Genomic DNA, 24,549 nt, shown 5'->3' on the forward strand with positions numbered 1-24,549 from the left:
CATATATTTCCTAAGTTGAATTATCGTATGTTACCTGTTCATAAAAATAGCAATAAGACTGTTCTGTCCAATAGGCCCATAAACAGATGTTTTCCTATTGGAAAGGTCATAGACTCATTTGTTTCTGAGTCACTGTCTATAGCCTATAAGAACAAAGCAAGGGGCATTCAACCACAACGAACCTACTATTATACAGACTTTATTTTAGATTCTGTTGAATCTGGCATGCTGTGTACACTGACCTCTCAAAAATATTTGACAGGGTGGATAGACACATTCTTGTCAAAAGCTATGAGCCTCTGGTGTTGGGTATCCCTTACTAGTCTCATTTGAGTCGTTGTTGAATAAAGGTGCTCGTTCACATTAACTTGGGCATTCCTCAGGGCTCGCACTCCTGGCCAATTTTATTTTGGATCTTCTTCAATAATGTTAGTATGGTTATTAAAAATAGTCATTTAGTGCTGCTTGATGATTTAAAACTGTTTAAGGTGGTGGATTGTAGGAGTGAATGTAGTCTTCTTCAAGGTCTGACTACATTTGACAACTGGAGATTATTAAACAAGTTAGACAATGGTGAAAAGTATCTGCTTCCTCAAGCACAACGCTACAAATTCCAATATTAACTTTCGCTGTACTGTTAATGGATATATTATTGAGGAAGTCATCAAAATATCTGATCTCAGTGTAATTTTCAACACAAACTGTGATTTCCGAGACCGCTTTGAAGCCATCAGGAAAAAAGACTAAAAGAATATTGGTTTTATTAAGCGAATGTCTGCGGACTTCGCCAATCCCTTCTCAATCAAACTCCTCTATCAGTCCCTTGTTAGAATCCAGTTGTAGTATGCCACTGTTGTTTGGTTTCCTGTCAATCAATGTGGATAAACCTGAGAAAGTACAACATAAAGTAGTGCAATATTTAATGTTTAAATCTGGCCGTCCGAGAAACATAAAACTGTTGGACTGGTACTATAAACTTGTGTTGAGTTGCTGGTTTGCAACTTTCTGCTGGAAAGTTCTTAATGGTGTAATTGATGCTCCTAAGGTGGGAGCACTCAATTTGGAGAATGTGCATCATGTTGCCACTCTGATTTTGATGATGTGATGAGCGGGGCTGAGGTTTTTATCCAAGCTACATTCCTAGATATTTAACTTCGTTGCTTGGTCTACATTTTCTTTCTATCTTGACAACACTATGGAGGTAAAGAACAAGTTTTTAATGTTGTGTTTATGTTTTAAGACAACTATTAACATAATACCTAGTTACTATAGAAAATAATAATGTTTGATTTTTTGTGTGTAATAAAAATGTGTTTTTTTTGTTTTTTAAGTAAATTTTTATAATGGGTTGGTTTTGTAATAACATTTCATAACACAAAATACAAACACTGAGCTCTTGCAACTTTATTAATAAGTTACATGTCATCATTAACAATTACAAATCTAATATATTATTTATAAAAACAATCAGTTAATAACAACAAACACGAACCTTTTTTAAATGTACATTAAGCCCAATCACTTTGTGGCAATCTGTAAGTCCAATTATCACTTTTTATAATATTAATATTAGAACCGTAATAGGGAATTATATAATGAGATCCATCAGCAGGTCCGACTACTTGAGTTGCTATAAGAATAACGTCGACGAGTTGTCCCAAAAACATAAAACCGAGAGTGCAAAATTTCAGCAAACCGATAGCAGGATATCCGAGGTAGAATCTATCGACTCCAAACATTCCAAGGAAAATGGATAAAAGTAGGGCTGTTTCAAACGAGTGTCCATTTCTAAAAATAAATCAATTATGTATTCTTTTGTAAGAAGTAAATAATAACATGTCAGAATCTAACTTTCCCTCAAATATCTAATACTAGAAATACTTGGGATAGCTTTTGATCGACATTGTACTTTAAAATAACACAAAATTACAAAATAAATATTTACAGAAATGATAGATGATTATAAGAACAATAAAATAATAAAAGTTGTGAGGTACTTACGTCCATTTACAGGGTATATCTTTTTTGAATGTCGAGTTATTCGTCTCGTTACAATTTATTCCATCAGCTGCTCTACAAGTGACTGGAAAAATATAGATATTTAAATAATATAAAAAATCAAAAGGAGGAGGGAAAAAAGAAAAAAAATTGTGAGACATTCTAAGCTGATAAGACTTGTCTCGAATCAACCAGGTCTACTTATTCTCACTAGTTTTATCCAAAGGAATCAACAAGATCAAAATAACAGTGAGAATAAGTAAGGATGATAAGAGAAGACCAAAATTCAGTAAAGGTAAGTAAATTAACATCTTGACCCAGCAGATGCTTACATTAATTTTTCACTTTATTATATTTTTACTCTTTTTCTTGATGAAAATAATTAGTGTCAATTATTAATAGAAATGCAGCACTGAAAATGCTGTACTGAAACAGATCAGAATGATAAGCAACGACAAAATTACAACTTTATTGCCCTCAGAGTACGTTGAAAACCCAACAAATATTAATACAGTTAATACATAATAAAAGGAAATACTGGGGATTTTATTTTTATTTGATTTTAATTTCCATCATATTCTATTATTGTCATTTCCATATTATTCGAAATGAAAAATCTGTGTCATAGGTGTGATTTGACACAATCTTCAGGATAAAAACAACAATGCTCTACCACTTGAGCTACTGTGACTTAATCACCCATGAGTTTTTAAATGAAACATGAGTTTTTATGATTGTTTGTCAAACTTTTATGTAGGTTAAAAGCCTCATTATCTCTTGCACTTGAATAAATAACCAACTAATGACCATCAGTCACAATAAACTTGACATCCTCATAATTAATAAAACAAAATAAATGGCAGAGGTAGTAGATATAGCAATCCCAAATAACGGAAATAAAAATTCTACTAAATCAAAAATCAGCTAATAACAGGTTTTTCATTTATTTATTTTTCTTACAAGGGTTTGCAACAGCAGAGATATCAACCCTCAGGGTGTTGATGCTTTTTGTAAAAAAACAATTTTTTTGGAATTATGTCGGGTTCAAATGCAGTGCCGCTGGATTTGAACCCAGGACATTTACCTTATTGTGATATAAACCGTGTCAACACCTTAACCGTTGTGGCCACCGATCCCCCTTCCACGTTATCATATTTCTTAGGATATTAAAAGACCATCTCAAGGCCAGTAAATTGAACAGGCAGGTTTTCATCTTGGATTCTCAGCTACGGTATACGTCCCCACGAACCCAATCATAGAAATAGGTGAACAACACAAAATATTAAAAAAATAAATAATTAGCCTTTATCTGACTATGAAAAAGCTTTTGACTACATCCATCATGAGTTACTTTAACACAAGGGTAGAAGAATCCCGTTTATCAGGAACAACTACTCCAATAGAAGGGCATAACAGAAAATAAAGAACCCTACTTCAAGGTAAGTAAAGAAATCAAACGAGAAAACTCGATGTTACCAATTTGTTTAACTGCATACTCGAGAAAATTTTCCTGAGCCTGAACTGCCAATAAATATATGACCTGGTTGTATTTACAAGCTCCACGCATAAGGTGGACAAGATATTGAGACAGATGGAAGAAGCAGGAAAACTATAAGGCTTAAAAATTGATAAACACTAATTGAGACAAATGGTAAAAAAAAATACACACGTGACACCAACGCTGACGTAAGGGTGCCAAGCATGGACTATCAAAAAACGATGTATGGAAAAAATACCAACCACTCAAATGACCATGGTTAGAAGTATGTGAAGAGAAAGACAAAAACATAAAGAAAATATATATTTTTTTTTTAATGGACATCATAAAGTCTACTGAAGTCTTTATGCTGCCTCTATCCTTCCTCTAATAACGTTATGGCCCTGTCATTGTTATACTCACTCAAATGCCTAACTGGAACCATTGAAAACTGTTTAAGCTGGGATTAATCAGTACAAAAGTAAATAAATGAAGTAAACAAGGCATTATTTACTGTTTATTTTGACTGTGATAGCTTCTAATGACCTGTAATGTACAAAGATAATGGATTTAATTTTAAACTAAATAAACTGAGTGGTGCGTTAAATTTGTCCATCAGTGTACATGTTCACTATGCCCCAATCCTGCCCGGGAGTAGTAATGGTAATAAGGATCCACTTCCCCAGTAGATTCAAGTTATTAAGCCAGCAATTGACCATAATGACCAGAATTGGGTAACCATAAGAGATTTTCCACCATATAATGTTTGTTTCTTTGTTGTTTGACTTTGCGGAAACATCAGAAATTGGAGTTTGGGATGAGAAGTTCTGGGAGCCAGGAATTACAAAATTACACGGAAGATGGCAACAGATAGTGGAACAAAATTAACATATAAAAAACATATTAAAAAAAACACTTCGCACTTATTTTACAACCTGATACTTATGGTTGTCTAGAGTAGACATTCTGACACATTTTTGAGGTCGAGAATAACTTTCCCCAGAACCCGTTCCATGGTATACTTACATTCGCTTACAAGCAGATAAACTTCCGACACTTCAGAATGAGGAAAACCTTCTAAAATTTCAAATAATTAAAATAAAGGGAAACGTATATTTACCCTGATTCAATACGAGTCGGATATGACCTGCCACACTCCCATCAGAGAGGAACAAATCAGATCCATACCAGTCTTGGAGCTGAAACGCATCTTGCAAGTGAAAATGATCAGAATGAACTGAACTGCATCTACCAAGAGAAAATCTCTCAAAGTCAATTTATATTTCAACGAAATGGTACAGAAAAGAAGGGTTGAACCAACCAAGCATTTGATTCAGAGTTGTGATAGGACTATTAACCGGTCAATGGCATCTGAGAAAACATCTACCCATGGGCATATATAACAATGGTCCCATCCGCAGATTATGCAATGAGGAGGGAGAAACAGCCACCCATATCATCTTCGAATGTGAAGCAACGGCAATGGAGATTTAACTTAACGTACAGAAAAAAACCTAGGGAATGAAATTGTAGCAGTGACAGTCAATGACCTGATACTTATAAGAAGGATTGAGTCAATTGCACTGAACTATGTAACTAGAAAGGTATTTTTTATTTTTTTGGCTTTGCCATTTCGGCATTCGCCCAACTAGGAAGGTACAATAAGCTGGAAGACTGCAGTGCCTGGGAAGCACAAACCCCACTTCCTGGTATCCTCAACATCATCATCAACAGCATTTAGGTTCCAGTGCTTCATACAAGCATATAATTTGTTTACCTTTTTTTAACTACCAATTCAATCGAAACCCATATCTGGAGGCTTTGTGCTAGGAATTATTATGACTAATGACGGCAGTGATAACGGTGATAAAATTAACTCGGCTTATTTTCACGAGGTATTTAGTCAGAAATTTACCTTTGGCTTTGTTTTCCGTAGTGCAACCTCGAGGTTGTTGAGTTTTAGGGTCGATGAGATCGTAATCGGGATCGGGGCAGATGTACTGGCCCATACGCAACGTCGAACATTCCACGGTGTACGTCTGCTGAGAGGTGACGGGACGTGCCGAGGCGACGACGAGCAGGGCTACCGTCAACAGGCAAATCATATTTCAACTTCCAACCGTTCATCTGAAATAATCAGAAGCATTGTTTACAAAGAGGAGCCACGGGCGTCCATAGGAAGAGTCCGTACAGCTGATGAGCTGGCTCATGTCTGATCAATAGCCGACGGCCGAACGAACGAGTCACGCGAGATCCGGTTCACCGTAACCGTTCAGTCTTCAGAAAGTAAAAAAGAAAAAATAAATAAATAAAATAAAATAAAAAATGAAAAACGGACTACCGTTCCAAATTTAGTATTTTTATAAGCTGTTTTGCTAATTTAAAATGAAAGAAAAAATACTACATTTGCCTCTGTTAAAGGTTTTTTTATTGCAGCAAAAAGAAAAAGTTCAGCTAAGACTGCTAGGAAAATTTATCAGAAATATCGTAATGACAGAAGTATGAGGATGCAATAAAAACAAAAACCAATAAAACATCTGGGATCGACCTACCATCAGAGTTATTTAAGCATGATGAATTCTACAAGACGTTCCATAATCTAATCTCATGTATAGCATGAATGAATATGGATGAATCTCTGCTGCATCAATGGAAGAAGGCCATCCTATGTCCTACAGACAAAAAAGGGGATCGACTACAGTGTTTAAAGTTCTGTAATTTCAAGAGATCTTTATTATTTCAGAATTTACAATAGTCATAGTCTTGATAATTCACCATAATCTTGATATAAACAACAAGGTCCAAATTGGATCATCTAGAGGAGTCAAATATTAACTTTTGCATCTGAAATTTTAATCTACAATTGTGGCTCTTTAGCTATAATCTTCTTTAAAGAAATTTACGAGTCTACTTCAATTACCCCTTTTTTTACATAGATTTGCCAATCCAGTACAAACTGAAAAAATGTGCATTATGCATTTGGTTCATAAATAGAGTAGCCCTGTAAATAGACAAGGCCACAAAATGGCAAAAAGGAGGGAAAATTCAAAAGGTGGGGTTGAGATGTGAAGTTAGTGCCCGAGGGGATCAAAGTCATGATAGCTCAAGTGGTAGAGTAGCGGCGTATCAAGCCGAAGGTCGTGAGTTCGAATCCCGCTCATGACACTGGCTTTTTTTATCTCAACTTAAAACTGTATTTAATTGAATCTTATTAATTGGTCAAGCGGACCACGAAAAATAGTGAATTGGACAGAAATAGGTTGTTAGGAAGTGGCTCCAAACTTACAAACCTAAATTGCTATATTAAAAGAAAAACATATGATTTTTTTGTGGCATTTAATCAATCGAATACTAAGCATTTGCATGGATACACCTTATCTTTTACCTATTAAGCATGAATTAAGCACAATCAAGTGTGTTTGAAGAGAATCAATAGACAATTTCAAAACATTTGCATTTATTCTAATTTTCTGTCAACATCCGTGTTTCCAAATTTATAGTAATAATAAATAATTGGCAATCTGAATACGGTGAGTGTGGATGTTAGATGTAGATGTAGTGTAATGACGGGGGATGTAATTCACTGCACCCTTTGTGAATGTTTATCCCCTGTTCTGTGCTTATAGAATACCGGTGATTCCTAGACAAGGAATTTGATTAGCAGGTGTGGTTTCAGTGGTTGAATTTCTTATACGGCTATATTGCGTATCCCAAAACACTTCCTCATTTGGGCATGGGTAGCACCACAGTTTGTTAGTAGGTGTGTTGCTGTCTCCTCTGCTTCTTTACAGAATCTGCACTGTCCTATTGGATTATACCAATTTTCTTCAGGTGCCTATTCAGTCTGCAGTGTCCTGTTAAATACACAGTAACTGTCAAGATTCGAAGTTTTTGTTTCCTTTAATGCATTCTTTCCTTCTAATATTTGCTAGATGGTTCTTGGATTGTTTATGTCCAATGAATTAATTCCTCTGTTTCCTCATTTTCAATTTGTCTTTTTGTCTAAGGTACTCATTGAAAGTGTGAATCCTTATGCCAAAGAAGGGCTCAAGACCTATCAGCAGTATAGCACTCCATTTTTTTCCAAGGGCTACTGCTCTCTCATTGCTTTATACTCCCACATGTCCTGGGAACCAGCAGAGAGTGACTTTATTTTGCATATCTAATTTGTTTATTTTAGTTCTGCATTCAGCACCATCGTTGATTAGTTATTTGATGGCTGCTTGGCTATTTAACCTGACAGCTAAATTCTTGGTTTTGAACCCTTTGTTCAAGTTAAACTGAGTTTATCTCTCAATTTCATGGACTTCAGCCTGGAAGATAATGGTGTATTTTCCCATGGGTTTTGAGTATTTGGTTCCAAGACTGAATACTCCTGCCTTTGAACCTTCCTGGCTCCTGCATTCTAGATCTCTCAGTGTACCAGCAGATGGTGCCATTCTCAACGAAGGTTTTTTTTCCCCCTATTACTCATTATTTTTTGTTACTTAATTTGTTTGGAAATTCTACTTGAACTCAAACATCTTGTCTCTTGGGAATATGGATATAAGATGGATATGTTCAGCGACGAGATGGATAAGACTGTCTGACCCTGTACTGCCAAAACACGAAGTAGTCTTAAGCTCAATTTTGAATGGATATGTAAGTCGATATTTGTGCAGAGTTGAACATTCTTTTCGGGATTATATACTGGACTTCTGAAAGCTTTTGGTGGAATGGACAGAGGTAGTGGTTCAAACTAGTGTTGTTTTTTTTTTTTTTTTTTTTTTTTTAAATAGTTTATTATGAGGATTGGTCAAGATGGAGCGAGGAGTGAAGCATTTTTCGTCTAACTTGGCTAATGATCTCTCGGAAGTATTATAGGATTAGATGCGTCTTGTTGGCTGCCCAAAGCATCTTCAGTCCTAAGGAAGTTTTGAAAACTAAATTTATTTCTCTGATGTGTACATGTAAAATGGCTTTGAGCGGTTAAAGCCCCTATTCACTAACACGGCTCACAAATTATGTGTGTGAATGTTATGCCAAAGAAATTGACATCCGGTGTGTTTTGTGCCTAAATCTGGGCGAAAACGTTACCCCCTTCCAGGCCATATGAGGAATTTATCAAAAAGAAGATAACATCACCTCAAGAATGTCGACGTGCAACTTTTTCTTAATTTTTTACAAAAAAGTCGGAAAACAAAAAAGATTTTCTGTTAAATTTAAATCAGGATGGGAGTGTATGATTTTTGTGTTTTTCTTTAAAAGAGGCACCCTGGATTGTTCTTCACTCGAGGCTTATAACAGTGGCGACATCTTGCAACCTCGCTCAATTCGTACATTAAAAGAAACAACATAAAAAACAGCATATGTTTACAGCAGGGGCACAGAATCAAAGAAGTCTTTTAATTTTCTGTAAGACGTTGAAACGCGGCTCGTCCGTCTGTTGATTCCTCTCTTTAAAAAATGTCTCGACACAAATTCAGGATCAAAAGCTAAAGATCACGAGCTAAGTGGTTCCAACTTGTTAGACCGAGTTGTCAACGTCTTCGTCTCGAAATCTTCCTTCTTTCGAATGTAAGTCGAATTTCGTTTTATTTCCGCATTTTTTTAAAACAATCTGCCGAAGAATCCGATCAGAAAATTTGATTGAACGCCCAGTTCTTTCTGCACCTGGCTTTTTCACCTTCGACACTTGAAACAACTTGAAATGAAAACATTCCAGTATTATTGGCCTTTGTGGTCGAACGGTGTTAAAAATCAATTATTGTCGCGCTGACTTGCCATCCGTTTCGTAGAAATCACCGACCGTGAAACTAAAAACCGTGCAGGTTCTGCCAGTCACTAAGGGTTAGTTTGGTGTTGATTAACAATAATTTCCATCCTGGTCCGCCTATGCTCGCTGTGTTGGTCTGTTACACGCGTTTCGGTCATCTTCAGATCATCAGGAAGACATGCCAAAGATGGCAAAATGGCCAGATGCCATATCAAGAGAAAAGAGAACACATATATCAGTTTTCTCAGGTCAACTGACAGTTCATCCAGGTAATTGTTCAGTCTGAGGGGTGATGAACCTGCAATTTGATCATAGACGATCATCTTGTTGTGTCAATATTGCTTAGTTGGTCTGTTAGACGCGTTTTGGCGTTTCGCCAACTTTAGATCATCAAGCAGACACACTGAAGATGACGAAATGACCAGATGCCATTTCAAGAGAAAAGAGAACTGGAATCTCAGTTTTCTCAGGTCAACATGCAAGAATTACAATGAGAAAATAATCCCTGTCACCTTTCATCCACAAGGATTCGAAATGAAGAGCCTCATCTTGAATAATCAATGAAGGCAGCTCAAGTTAAACCACAATAAATATAATAGAAAGGCTTTTATTATTTTTTCTCAAAATACATCATACAAATATGAAATGTACAAAAAGCATATATACGTTTTAGATATCTTCTGTCTGTGGAAGTTAGCACACATAATATGTATATAATATTTATAACAGGCATTGAATCTTATATTAAATCAGCTACAAAGAAAAAAAAAACAATACAATAAACAAGTGTACATAGATAAACAATTCCTCAAAATGTAACTAATAAATTAATTTAATATATGTTCATAACCCATTTATAACTCATAACAACTATTAAAATAAATATATAAATATTGTATACAGTACTCAATTTAACATTCACAAAATAAATAGACTGAATACCATTGACAATAACCACACAACATTTCTCAAACAGTAATAAATAAATAGTTAATATATTAATTTAATAATTAAATTCTTGTGTCAATTGATTTCTATATTTTAATGTGTATATTACATAATTGTATAGTTCTGCCAATTTCGTCCATTTAAAATTTGAGAAATATATTCCAATTTAATTTGAATGCACATAAAAAAGTTTTTTTGTAGTTCCTCAGAATTGGGCAGATACAGACAAAATGAAAGACAATTTCATCTGCATTTATTGCAGAGAGAGCACTTATGTCTCCCCTCACTTCTCGTGTATGAACAATTTAAATTTAGCATTTTGCTCCTAGTTTTCATTATTATAGACATAAAAAATCTCTGTGAACTGTCTTTTACATATATGTTTTCCCCTAGGTTCGTGTTGATAGCTTTGTATAATGGATGAAAATACATGCGCTCTCTCCTCCAAATGAGGCCCTGTATGAACTTTAGTTTTAAATTAATAGGAAGTTATTTCTATATATACTATTTTTTTCTTGATATAATTTCATGATAACAGATCCCATTTTTACACATTTGTACGAGTCGTACCAAAATATTTTTTTGCCATTATCTCTTCTATTAATTTCTTTCTAAGACTGACTTGAACATTGAGGGGCCATTTGAATATAGTTAATATGCAGGGAAACAGTAAAAATGAACAAAGGCAATCTGTTAGTTTCAAGATAAATTACTTAATCTGGACACTTCTTAGTCATGCCGAATAATTTTTTAATAAAGTTCTCTAGACACATCCGACTTGTTCATATTCCTGATAACCCCAGATCTGTGCTGCGTAGCATAAAATTTCTCGTGATACAGAATAAACACCTTATATTTTGCTGTAAGAGGCATATCATCTTTGTTTCCGAAGAAATTCCATACAGTCCTTAGGCCTAGTTTACAGGTTTTCTTTTTTTCTTTTAAATGTTTTCGAAATGAAGTCTAATGGGTCACTGTAAAGCCCTGTAACAATGTTTACATTTTAGCTGTCATATTTCTGATGTTCATATTTAGCAAGTCTCCCTCCTTTTTTAAAGATTATTGCTGATTTTCTTACATAAACTGTCATGCTCCACAAATGACAGTAGGTGTACACTTTGTCTAACATTATTTGTAGTGTAAGTTCATTATCAACAAAAATAACGTAATAATAATGTCGTCCGCATATAATAAGCATCTTATATTTTTGGTCCCGATCTATACACCGCCTTTGATAAAGTTATAAAAATCTTCAAGAAGTAATAAGAACAGGAGTGGGGATAAAACATATCCTTGTTTGACACCATTTTTGTTTGAAAAAATCTTTTGCTTTCTTGTTTAGTCCATACAGCTGATTGAATGTTTTCACAATACCTTTTAATTACTTCAGTTATTTTATTCGATAAACGTAAGACTTCTTTCAATTTGTAATAAATTGCATTACTAACTGGGTAGTCAAAAGCTGATTTAAAGTCAATGAAAAAGCAATATAGTTTGCTGTGTTTTCTTTGTGTTTTAATTTTAACAATATTTAATAAATTTCCAATATTATGAATTGTACTATATCCTTTTCTGAATCCGGCTTGAAATTAAGAATATGTTCAGACTCCACCCATATTTTTAATCCCTTGTAATAAGATTTATAAAAATTTTAGGTTTTAATGCAAACCTCAATAGTTTTCTGTCTGGAATTTTAATACCTACATGCCATGATTGAGGGATCTGTCTTGTTCTATAAACGGCACCATACAAGTTAGTTTTCCATGTGTTACAACATGTTTAACTAACTGAAGTAATTGCACACTATCTGGCAAAACGTATATTATTTGACCTGAGAGCCTCAGTTCTCTCAAGTCAACTGACAGTGCAACCAGGGAATCATTCAGTCTGTTTATGGGACTATTTTACAATTGCCACGTTGAAAATGAAGAGCCTCCTTTCATTTATTGAAACATTCAGGCTTGTTTTACACAGTGTAATTATTCAAGTGGGTTTATTACCACCACATATGCTTCTGTCAAATCATTCTTGAGCCCTAGATTTCCTACTGTTGTCCGTGGAGTGATAAACCTGTAATTTTGTTATTACCAATCATTTCGAGCTGCATATCCTATTGGCCATCTTCATTGTTGGGCCTCAGAAACGCGTCTGCCAGACCAACCCAGCAATGATAGGCAGACCAAGTAATGATCAAATTATAGGTTCATCACCCTTCATACAACAGGATATCTCAAGATGTGAAAAAGACCTATAACAACAACACCCACATACACTTTTTTATTTTTGCCATTTGAGTTTTTTTTATACATAGTTCTCTTTTTCCTTTGATTATTGTTGTGTTTCACTACACTATCAATAGTTAATTTGTATTAAGTTGAGATGGTAAGGTGCATAGTCAAAACAAATTTCTCCCTCTTATTTTATTTTAACCTACAACTCCATCCTTGGACCTTCTTCAGGTGTGAAAAAAACACACCACAGAATGTCAATACAAGAAAATTACCCTTTTCCTTGTTGGATATTTGAAAAATTTGGCAATTATGTTCAATTCCCAAATCCAAGATGGCCATGAAAAAATTTCTCTTTTTGTTTTATCTTTTGTCTTTGTGTTAGTCATCTGATGAAAATCCTGTGCTTTTTACTTTCACAAGGAAAAGCGTTTTAGCCATCCTTGATCAAAACTTATAAAAAATTTTAATCTGACATTTTTAAAGGTTGTGCCAATTTATACAACTAGTATGTATTTATTTATTTTAATTTTATACTAAAAACTATCGAGGATGATGTCAATTGTAAAGAAACACTCAGTACCTTCGTTGAGCTTATGAGGAACTTTGAAACTTTAATTATTTTTAAAAATTTAAATTAAATTAAAGTTTTTGTTTGATTAATTACATCTTTTTATCAGGAAATGAATATTCCCCCTTTTATAAGAAGGACACCCCCACCTATTGACGATGACGAAGAAGACGACTGTGATGATTTTGGAAGCTTTGTCCATGGTATGTGCTGAAAATATTTTACATGATTTAGTCTTAAAAAAAGATCTAAAATTGGCTCACTTTTTTAGACACGATAGATGATGAAAATGGAGGGAGTGACATAAATACGCCAATTGAAAGAGGACTCTCTTCGATTAATAATATATTACATTCCAACTCCAACGACGAAAACATTTCTGGAAAAATAAACAAAATCAATTCTCATCCTATAGAAAATTCAATTAATGAAAAGAAAGAGACTGCAAAGGATTTTGAATTAAATGATTTTCAGCTCCCATTGAATGTAGACGCTAGCTTTGAAGAATTAGAATTTGTGGCGTACAATAACGGGGACCCAGAATTTAAATGTGATTTTAATTGTGATTCTGGAGTTATAAATGACTCCATTTCTGAAAGTGTATGCATTGATAATGTAAACGACGATGAGATCAAACAGTCGGATATTCAAGAAAATACCAAAAGTCATGACATCGTGTCGTTAAACGATAGTATTCAAAATGCCAATGAAACTAGTTCTATTTGTACAGGTTACGAATTAGATTCTGAATGTGATACTAGTGAAATTGCTGACAAACCCTTCTCTACGACAGATTTGAGTTCGACAAATGAAGAAGTCGGGAGGACAGTTGAATGTTCAAGTGAAAATAATGTAACAGTATGTAATAAAGATATTCACATTGATAAAAATGATGGAAACGATTTTGACGGTGATAGTGATGACTTTGATGATTTTGCTGATTTTCAATCGAGTTCAGTTCCAGAACCAGTTGCAACAACTTCATCATACAAGGAACCAACTGTTGTAAGTTTTATTTTATTTATTTATTTTTTTAACTGATATATGAATTAATTTATAAACTGCTTGTCTAATAAACACATCATATATTTAGATATTAATATTAAAAATATTAATAAATGCAGCATATATTAAATATGCACATAGTGATTACAAATTAAGGATATACTAATTATATTTAATCATGCTTATTATTCAAAAAACACACACCACATGCTTTTAGGCCAATAATTTAATTAGAAAACTTCATCAAAGCTGGTTCGATGTGATCCAAATAGGAAAATACTGATGTTATATATAAAATGATAAAGAAAATTTCTGACTGTAACCTTAAATTTGGAACTATTTATTTTTAATGAGGGTATTTCTACTACGTGATTATATGAACCCTCAGGGGTGTTGGTGGTTTTGAAAAAAAAGCCCATTAGTAAGTATGTCGGGTTCAAACGCAGAGCCGCTGGTTTCAAACCTTCCAGTGACGAGCGCCATAGCAGAATTTAAACAACGTACATATATAAGGTAGTACACTACCTGTACGACAAAGTTCGCAGGAGCTTCTACACCTCAAATACCACAAAAAAGTATGTATGAACCATGGTCTGATTCTCAACCCTTTCGCAGATATTCAACTTTTTTTCAACTAACTACGGTTTTTGTCATAATTCTATTCATAGCTCTTGAGCTATTTATTTTTGTGGTAATAAAAAAAAAAAAACATTGAAAAGAGCATTCAATTTCCTTTAAGAAGGCAGGCACCTTTCTGCAACTTTAATTTTCAGTAAGAAGAAAAACACTAAATCTTTCCAAAACTGCTAAATTTTAAATAATCTAAATTTGCAACCACTTTGGAAAAATTATGGTAGAGTTTGGCAAATTTCAAAACAATTTCTTTGTTTAATAAGCTTTCTCGTGGTATACCATTTTCTTTGATTACAACGAACAAAATTGCAAAAATTTTATGCCAAATGGGAAAAAAAGTGGTGACTGTGAAAAAGAGGGGAGTGGGTTAATCTAATAAATCAACTTTTCGTCCTGAGCCAAATTTATTTTCTAACTTAACTTAATTAAAATAAATAAATAAATAAACCAAATAAATATAAAATTACATTTTTTATTTATTTATTTTTTTTATTAGGTTGTGTAGATAATTTGTCAAAATTTTCTCCTTTTGTTGTTCGCTATGTTATTGTCCCTTTTATATGTTTTGTTTCATTTTTTCTTTTTTATTAAATTGCTACATAAAATTACCCCTAATTTTTATTACCATTAATATACAAAAATGTTTTGTCACGTGTCATGGTAGATATGTTTGGGTTTGCCTAGCCATGTGTTTGGAGTTGTTGCCTTGCTGGAAACGGAAAGTCCTTGCTATACCCAATTATTGCTTATAGAAATACAACGGAGCTATTATATTGTATTAATTTTCCAATTTTTAAAATGATTTTCCTTGATTATACAATCTAACAATTTCATCCTGAGTAGACCTTGGTATTTCAATATTGAAGGCTAATATATTAACTTGCAAAACATGATTGCTATTAAGATAATATTACACAAAGTAAGAATCAGGGACTTGGAAAATAAAAGTGTTTGCCTAGATAAGATTTGGAGCTCATATTTTGGGCAAATCGGTAGGTGTTCAGAAACATTTTTTTCTGAGTGTTTATGTAAAATATAATTATTACATTAGTACATAACAATTGCAACAGTTTCTAGCTTTATACAATGATTCACGAATGTGTTAAAATTCATGGGGTGTTTCTACACCCAAAATGCAACAAAAAAAGTTTCTGTTCCCTGTCCAATTCTCAAATAATAAAAGTGATTTCGTTTGTGAAAAAATGAACCCTTGGTCCTCCTCCAAATTTGAATGTGCCTTTCAAAATCCAATTGAATTTACATTTAGAAAACATACCTACCAGGTTCTGTTCCATTTTATTTGTTTTAGAAATATTGCAATTATTTGTAAAATTTTAAAGAAAAAATTCAGTTTCATTGCATGAATTTTTCTATTTAGATAAAAGTGTGCAAATTTTGTAAAACCTTGGCTATTAATACGCTGTTATATCTTAAATTGTGTGGGCAAATTAAACAAGAATTTGGAAAAATGAGAGGCATTGGGGGAAAGTGAGCAGAGTTTTTGGAGTTTAGCAGTCTACATTTGAAATTTGGATACTTTGAACTAGAGCCAAAGGAAAGAAGAAAAAATACTGGTACAGTGAAACTCCTTAATGGACACCTTTCTATAGCAACCACTTCTCTTAATGGACAATTTTTGCCTTCCCTGGAAAAAAAATAGAATTTTTTTTTTTTTTTGAAAAAAATTATAAATAAATAGAATTCTATTCATTTAAACCCCTCTCAATACCAGTCATGGATACTGTTGTTAGTTCCTGTCAGAGTAATTCACCCCTCTTGAAATAGATGCAAACTGTAAAATATATGTATTATGCCTTTTATGGGAACCCCCCCCCCCAGAAATGTTGCCCTTATTATGGAGAATCAAAGAGAAGTTAAAAGGAACTTTTTTTGCATTTTGGGTGTAGAAACACCCCCTGAAGTTTGACGCATTATTTGTGAATCACCCTGTATAAAATTCATATTCTTCATTTTAGTTGGTTGGGTTGGTCTGCCATATTCATTGTGTCAACAAACCCACTACTGAACATGATGAGAATCTGAAAGTTATCTGATATACCAAAACAGGTGGGATAGGTAGACCAAGATGATCAGTTAAAAGGTTCTTCTCCCTGCAGACTACATGAGGAAATCTTACAACACATTAGATGGGTTGAAAAATTATTTGTAAAACAATTTATAATTTGTCTGTTAATTATAGATTTAACATTGAGATATTTTGAAAATCTATCATTCTTAATAGATTAAATTCCAACTCTAGCAATTCAGAAACTAATATTTATTAAATTCACTAATTTTGTGGTCTATATCTATGTGTCTATATATATATATATATAAAATGTTGGTTATAATTATTAATTACTTATTTAGGATTGGTGTAAATTTGATAATTTTATTTGGAAGGATCAGAAAGAAGTCCAATAATATATTAATTATTGTTTCACCAAGCTGTCAGGGTACAGGGTGAGTTTAACTTAAAAATGACACAAAAATTTTTTTTTCCTAGTTTCTTACAAGATAAATTTTTAAAAATCGAATTCTCCGAGATTATGAGATATGATTAGGAGTTTAGCTATTTCAGATAGCAAGATACTCATCAATGTATATTTTCTGAAAGTTTAAATTGATTTCTAATTTTTAGATGAAGTGTGGTTGATATGAAAAATTAGTTTAACTTCGTTGAGTTCAACTTTAATCTTGAACGAAGTTACACACCCTGTACATTATGTCATCATCAGGTTTTAAGATAACAAATTAGTATTGTGTATTATTTTAATTAATTAATTTTTTTAAAGGGGGTTTGCAACAGCAGTCATATCAAAACCAATATATTTATTGCACCCCCAGGGGTGCCGGTGTTTTTGAAAAAAATCCCATTTGTATGTTGGATTTGAATTGACGTTGATAAGCAGCCTTAACCATTGTAGCTACCGATGCCCCTGTAATAATAATAATGATATTATTATTTTTAAATAAAAAAACCTCCACGGTTATATTCAGCCTTAACACTCATAATCTCATGTATTTTATGACAAGGTGGCTGAGCAACTCCTCGAACAGACAAGGAGGCGAGCCCCGACGACCCAACACCCCCCCCTCCAGGCATTCCCATTTACTTCAAAAATAATATAAATAATTTATCAACTTAGGCCCTGATGAGGTAATATATGTTGAAAACTTGACGAAACTACGATATAATTATTATAGGAGCATCATTCCAATCAAACAAAATTATGTACAATTAGTATTGCATTGGCATCATAGCAAGTTTTTATAAAACAAGAAATTCTTAAAAATAATAATTAATTCCATTGAATACTTGTATTATTCTAATATTATCAAGTAATGTAGATTTTTAAAAAAAAAGTGGTAAATGAATTTTCAAAGTTGGAAAGAAAAATGAAAATCATTTAAACAGTAAAGTAAATTTTGTGACCTTGCAGTATCCTGTGGATTGAGTCTACTGTAAAAAAGTCCAATGATAGAGGCTGCTAAACATCTATTTTCAATTATAAGAATGATGATTGAGGTTTTTATTGTCTAATTTTTAATGTAAAGGTAATTATCTTCATTCTTAATAACATTATTGTTGTTTTTTCTTTAACCTTTCAAATCTCGTTTGTTCCATTAAATCAACTAATAGCTCAGAGTGAAATAATGTAAATTAAACATTATTCTAGATTTGAGGTCTGAACTGCCTGTAGTACTCTCTTAAAAATTTGCAAAAAAAATTGACTGTTGAGAAGAGTATGAAAAAGGTTTCGCATGTCAAGTTGCATTTTGAGTTTGTTCAGTGTGTTGAACGAATTTTAGAAAAAAAAAATGTTATTTGATTTTATGTAGCAAAATCTGAAATTTAAACTAAACAATTGTTTAATATTCCGGTTATAACATCAATAATTCAAGTTTTTTTTTTATATTGTACCTGTTTGCGTGTAATTTTATTGAAGATTGATAATACTGGGAATAAAAAAAATTCATAGCATGTTTTGTAAATTATAAATTAGGAAATCTGATCAAAATTTGTGTTGAGATTAAGATATGGCATGATATATTTTCTGGTTATTTGTTCACTTGGCTACATGCTGGCATAAAAAGAAAAAAATCTATTACTGCCTAACCTCATTCATTATTCATCAAATATTCCACTAACTTTGCATACCTTTTTGGTTTGTTTGTTTTTTTATTTCTTGATAAGTGTTCAATCAACTTTTATGTTATAAAAACACATAATTTTGCAGATTATTTTATAGTGCAAACGTATGATTCTTTCAGGACCTTTTTGAAAATGCATGGCCTCAAGATGTACCTTGTGAAGATGTCGATTTATCACAGTATTTTGATACGGAAATTATAACGGACAATAGAATTTGGCAAAAGCTTCAATATTTAGAAGATACGCCAGCGTTGAAATACACATGGCCGGCTTCGACTTCTAACCACAAAATGCTAAGTGCGTTGAAAATTGATTCAAGGAATATAGTGAGTACAAATTTATCTAATGTTTGAGAGTGCTTAACTGCATTAATAAAATTTGTTTGCTTTATACGTTTGTGTATTATTTTTTTTTAAATAAGTTTAGATGTTACCGGGTCGAAACTTACCAAATGTTTTAAGGGAATGGAAATATAAAAAAAGGAGTGTTTACATGTCACATGTACGTTTTAGCATGTCAGTAACGGTATTTTGTTCGTATAATTAACCTCTGGTGGTATATAGGACAAATGAACATCAGCTTGTATAATCAAATGCCTTATTCGAAACTTAATATTAATTTAGTTTTAATATTTCAGAATATTCAAAAACCGGAAATATTCAAAGCAAAAAAANATATATATTGTGTGTATAAGTTGTTTTTGTTTTAATTTGACTCACCCTTATAAAGGCGATTTATTACCTGTTAGCTCTAAGGTTGGAAAAGCCATATTACATGAGATTGTTAGGAAAGGGGTAGTTGATCCCTAAAGTGAAACAGATAAAATTCATTGAAGGCATTGCTTGCTAAATTCGATCTTGAGCATAGAGCGGTGGACGCCTGTCAAATTTATGCAAAATTTACAGTGATAACATTTTCATGATGGAGAGAGAATGAAAGATGAGACCAACAAGTGTAAAAGTAACAACTAATTGAGTACAGGTTAGGATAAGGACAAATTAACTGTAGCAGAGCTGTCAGAGAGATTTCAGTTACACCGCACAACATTAGAAAGAAGAATCCGATCTCTGGGTTATATTGTGAAACTCATTGGGAGCAAGGAAGACAGCATAGCTTGTTGCATTTCATACCTGAATAGGAATAAATCTGAAGGGTTTATTATTCTCACTTAAGATAAAAGTGGGTCCTTGACAAAAATGTTAATCACCCAAGCACCATTTGCAAGAATGAAACACCACTGTCGATGTCAGGAGCTGGATTGCATCATCGTAAGGTCCTATTGATTGTTTGGTGGGATATTGGAGGAGTAATTTATTGAGAACTGTTAGCACAAAACTAAACTAGGTATACTATGCCCAGGTATAGCATTCTTGGGTTTGCATTGAAAGAAAAAGTCCAGCCCTGGTGAGTAGAGCAAAGTCTTGTTTCCATGACTTCAGACCTCAGGCCTTGGGCAGCTGTATTCACCCAGAACACGACCGCTAAATGAGGCTGGCAGCAGATGACCCACTGTCCATATTCTCCAGACCTTGCTACTTTTCAATTTTTACTTGTTCCACTCCCTGGACAACCACAGGGAATTTTTGAACGAAACCACTGAAAATCAGACTAATACAAATTTCTTTCATATTAGTCATCAGACTTATAGAAAAAGGAAGATTTCCACTACCAGAACATTGGCGTATGTTATAGAAAACAAAGGAATTATGTTTTATGAAAGTTTGACTTTTTTTACTGAAAACAAAAAAACTTATGCACACACCCAACAATGTATAGTTTAACTGTCACATCAGATATCACGTTATCTGTTTATTAATGTTATTGTTAGTTTAATTTAGATAAAAATTTATTTCTTTATGATTATTTAGAGATTGTGAGATGTGGTCTGGTGTGATGTAGGTTTAGAAAAACATTTTCTTTATTGTGTCATTGTATCATGTGTGGTGTGTAATGATTGTTTTATAACACACTCCTGTTGTTTGTGGTTCTAACACATTTTACACTCCATACATCTTACATTCTACATAGTCTAAATCTTCAATAATTGATCTCTCCTTTCCCTAATAATCCCATCTATAATAATCCTGAAAGGTTGACCAGGCCCAAACAACAAACCATTACCCACTTTTTTTCCATTGTTGGCCCTTTCACCTCAAAGAAGCCCCATCTTCACAGAAAAATGAATTTCTATCCCTACTTCCTTCCCCACTCCTTCAAAATCAAACATATACAAACAAACAAAAAATTAATATCTCACTAACGCTCTCAACACGACACACGTCAGTGACATCTACTCAGAAAACACACACTTTGAGTGAGTACAAATTTTTATTACACCTAAAATTTCTATATTGTGTACATCATTGTATAAATTTGTATATTTTAAACATGGTTAATAAATCCCAGGCCCTGAAGATGATCTCGATGAAGATCGAAAAGTTGGCACGATAAAGAAAATGTTTTTCTAAACCTACATCATACCAGACTGCATCTCATGATCTCTAAATAATCATTAATTAACAGTCACTAAATACTACACATTTATTTCTTTAGTTATGTGGTCCTTGGAGTAAAGCACATAGAAGTTTAGCAAGCGAAGGGAGGAATTTTGAAGGACTGGTACCATGTGAATTTGGCAAGCCTAGTTGTTCTGCTGAATTAGTATCAAAGGTCAGATTTTGTTTTTAAATTTTAAACGATGGTTTAAATTTTTAAACGATTGTATCGCATAAGACCACCTTGCACTAATCTACAAAGAGTCGGCTAATTCTTTCTTTTTTCCATTTTTTATTGTAGTCGTGTGTTATAACAGTAATATGTAAATGTCTTAATATTCGTGTATGTTTTTAATCTCCATTTGTACATGTGTTAATAAGAAACAGTATTCGTTATTTGGGTCATTTTGTAAGTGCATGCTTTATTTTTCTTTGCAAGGAATTTTGGTATGTACAAATATTAAATGTTTATTTACACCATATATGTATCCTTAATTTAAAATTGTTTTTGTTTTTTAACTAATCATATTTATCACATTACAGGCATCAGTTCCTGAAGCTCATTTTGATTGGGAAGGAAGTGGATTAACTAACCCATTATTCGGTAAGTGTCTCTCTCTTTCTCTTTTTTTGTAATTTAAAAAAATCTGTTTTTATTTAACATTATTTAAACAAAATGTTTATCTTTCCATTATTATTATTATGTTTTTTGAAAGGGTTACATTTTACATTGATAAATCATAAACTGGTGCTTATTTACTTTCAAATGAAATAACTGCAGTGCTCTCTCATTAATTGCTGCAGGAGAGTAGTCCAAAAAATAAAAATAAAATAAAATAAAAAAACGGATTACAGGGGTGTTAAAAAAATACTTACATATGTACAGCAAAACAATTTTAACACAGCGCTTTATTACTATTTATACGCAAAAGTTAAACCTATTAAAATACTGTCAATCTGTCTTAAATAATCAGTTTTTAAAAATTTATTTAAATTTTCATTATTGCTTATTCCACTTTTAAGTCCATTTTTAAGTAAGTAAGTAGGCATTAGTACTACTTACTAAAAGAAAATATGTAGACTGATCTAACATTTCATGTGTTAGTGAAGTGAGGTGAGGGTTTCACTGAACAATAGAAAGCCTCAAAAAGTAGGCTAAGCTGGTCTTGGTCTTTTATATTACTCTCGTGCTCACTTCTTCAATCTTCTCTCATTTGCTCTCTCTCTCTCTCTCTCTCTCTCTCTCTCTCTCTCTCTCTCTCTCTCTCTCTCTTTCTTTCTTTCTTTCTTTCATTTTTTGGGTTTATTCTCTGCTTTTCGCACAAAGGAGTTTACATCTACCAACTTTGATTTCATGAAAGTCTTTGGTCAAAGATAATCCCAGCTGTTGTGCCTCTTTAGAGAAATGAATTACAACTTAATTTAATACAAGGAGCTTCAGTCCTCCTAGTGGCCTTTTCTTAATAAAGGTTTTGTTAGGTCTTACAGACATTGACTGGACACTGCAGACTATAGAGCCTTATAGACACAGAGCAGCAGAAACAGCCTGTGCAGATTTCACCTGGAAGAAAAAGAAACAGTGGAATCATATGTCGGAGCAAAGGCCTATAAAGGCTTTCTTCGTTCCTACTAGTGGGAGAGGAAAAGCCAAGGCCAGAAGGATACATGGAAGCCCTTCACAAAGCTTTGGGATCTGTTAAAAGCTCACTTTGTTAAGCTTAATGAAGAGCTGTAGATAGTGATGGAGGTTGCAATGACAGTCAATGACCTATTACTTCTAAAGAGAAGGATCAAGTCAATTGTACTGAACTAAGAAACTAAAAAAGTTCAATAAGAAGGCTTCAGTACTTGGGAACATAAAATCCCCATTTTCTAATCTCCATATAGTGCCACGAGTGGGTTTCAAACCCACGACCTTCGGCTCAATACGCTGCTGCTCTAACCACAAGTGAGGTATTGTGAATTCGATCTACTCGGACACCAACTCCCCATCTCAACCTACAACCTTTCGCATTTTGCCCCTTTTTGCCATTTTTCAAATGTGTTATCAGGATTCAATTCTCAGTGACTTATGAAAATGGCCACGGTGAGCTGTTAGTGAAATGTCTCACTAACTTTTTCATCTCAACCAAGACCTTACATAAAAAGCATAATTAATTGAAATAATTAATGTGGTCAATTAGACACGATACATAAATGGTTTAACTTTAATCTTATGCAAAAATCTCACTCACTCACTGAATCTTTCAATCACTCACTTGCTCCCTCACAATCTCTGTCGCCCTAACTCTCTATGGTTCCAAGATGTTCATGTCAATTAAACTTAATGTTAATTGGACCCTTGAATATTAAACTATATTAAGACAGCAAAGTGTATTTTAATTATTTAACGTCAAAACTGATAATTTTATTGAGTAGCATTGTGGGAGGGGTGATGTTTCTTGTTATTTATCATTTTGTGTTTTAGTAAATGTTTTGTTTTTTGTTTACAGTGGCTACAAAAGAAGAAAACTTTTTGGAGTATGATCTTAACAATTTATTAATAAAAAGAATTAGTTCCGAGGCAGAAGAGATTTTACAAAACCTTCCAAACTTGTCGTTTATTAAGAAACCTTATATTGTTTTCAATAGAAGTGCAAATTGAGTTTGAAAAAACTAAACTGGTTGTAAATAAACAAATAGTTATTGTAATGGTTAAAGACATCATGCATGGTGAATTGGTCTTTAAATATTTGTTGATATTTTCCAGTTTGTGTAAACGATGCTTTGATCCTATTGCAAGAATGTTTGAACAATTATTTTAATTAATTCACCTGCTAATTTTGGTTTATTTTAAAATTTAACTTTTTTCCGCTTATGAACTACTTTCCAGCTTGTTTAAATTTAAATCTTTTAATTTTTGTATAATAATCTTATAAAACTGTTAAATTCTAATTTTAATCAGTTACAAGATTTGTTGTATTATTTTTGTAGAATCAAGATGTAAGTTATTTATTTTGTAGTCAATAGAAAATAGATTTTAAATCATTTTTATTTATTTTTCAATAATCGTTGTTTAATGTACTTAAAGTAATCTTGAAAAGCACTTAAGATTGCTAAAATAATGTCGGATGTGGAAATGTTTTAAATGTAAAGACACAACGCCTATGCTGATGTCTGTTGTTGAACAATAAAATATAACCAATTTATAATTGTTTTCAGTTGTAATTATTTTTCCATCCCAAAATTTTGTTTGTGTGAATTTTTCTCCAAGCAACATTTTTTTTAATAAGAACAACCATCT

At 32.9% G+C, this 24,549-nt stretch overlaps 2 protein-coding genes across 5 annotated transcripts; one reads left to right on the forward strand and one right to left on the reverse strand.

The window, feature by feature from the left end:
- Positions 1–1,380: 1,380 nt before the first annotated feature.
- On the reverse strand, positions 1,381–5,748 carry LOC106664160 (TM2 domain-containing protein CG10795). Of its 2 annotated transcripts, XM_014389614.2 has the most exons (4): positions 5,667–5,748; positions 5,391–5,602; positions 2,002–2,083; positions 1,381–1,788 (listed from the first exon to the last, which is right to left on the reverse strand). In XM_014389614.2, the coding sequence occupies exons 2-4, from the start codon at positions 5,578–5,580 to the stop codon at positions 1,509–1,511; spliced, it is 552 nt and encodes a 183-aa protein (XP_014245100.1). In that variant the 5' UTR covers positions 5,581–5,602; positions 5,667–5,748; the 3' UTR covers positions 1,381–1,508. The 2 variants fall into 2 exon arrangements, with proteins under 2 accessions (XP_014245100.1, XP_014245099.1); XM_014389613.2 differs by having other exon boundaries at positions 5,391–5,700.
- A 2,999-nt stretch (positions 5,749–8,747) lies between these two features.
- On the forward strand, positions 8,748–24,462 carry LOC106664117 (putative uncharacterized protein DDB_G0289963). Of its 3 annotated transcripts, none has more exons than XM_014389552.2 (7): positions 8,748–9,031; positions 13,087–13,180; positions 13,258–13,982; positions 18,891–19,097; positions 21,325–21,441; positions 21,810–21,870; positions 23,759–24,462. In XM_014389552.2, the coding sequence occupies exons 2-7, from the start codon at positions 13,090–13,092 to the stop codon at positions 23,908–23,910; spliced, it is 1,353 nt and encodes a 450-aa protein (XP_014245038.1). In that variant the 5' UTR covers positions 8,748–9,031; positions 13,087–13,089; the 3' UTR covers positions 23,911–24,462. The 3 variants fall into 3 exon arrangements, with proteins under 3 accessions (XP_014245038.1, XP_014245037.1, XP_014245039.1); XM_014389551.2 differs by having other exon boundaries at positions 8,749–9,031; positions 13,249–13,982; XM_014389553.2 differs by lacking the exon at positions 21,325–21,441 and having other exon boundaries at positions 8,750–9,031; positions 13,249–13,982.
- Positions 24,463–24,549: the final 87 nt, after the last annotated feature.

Source organism: Cimex lectularius, unplaced genomic scaffold (genome assembly GCF_000648675.2).
Source record: "Cimex lectularius strain Harlan isolate CLEC.00 unplaced genomic scaffold, Clec_2.1 scaffold344, whole genome shotgun sequence".
In the NCBI taxonomy this organism is placed as follows: domain Eukaryota; kingdom Metazoa; phylum Arthropoda; class Insecta; order Hemiptera; family Cimicidae; genus Cimex; species Cimex lectularius.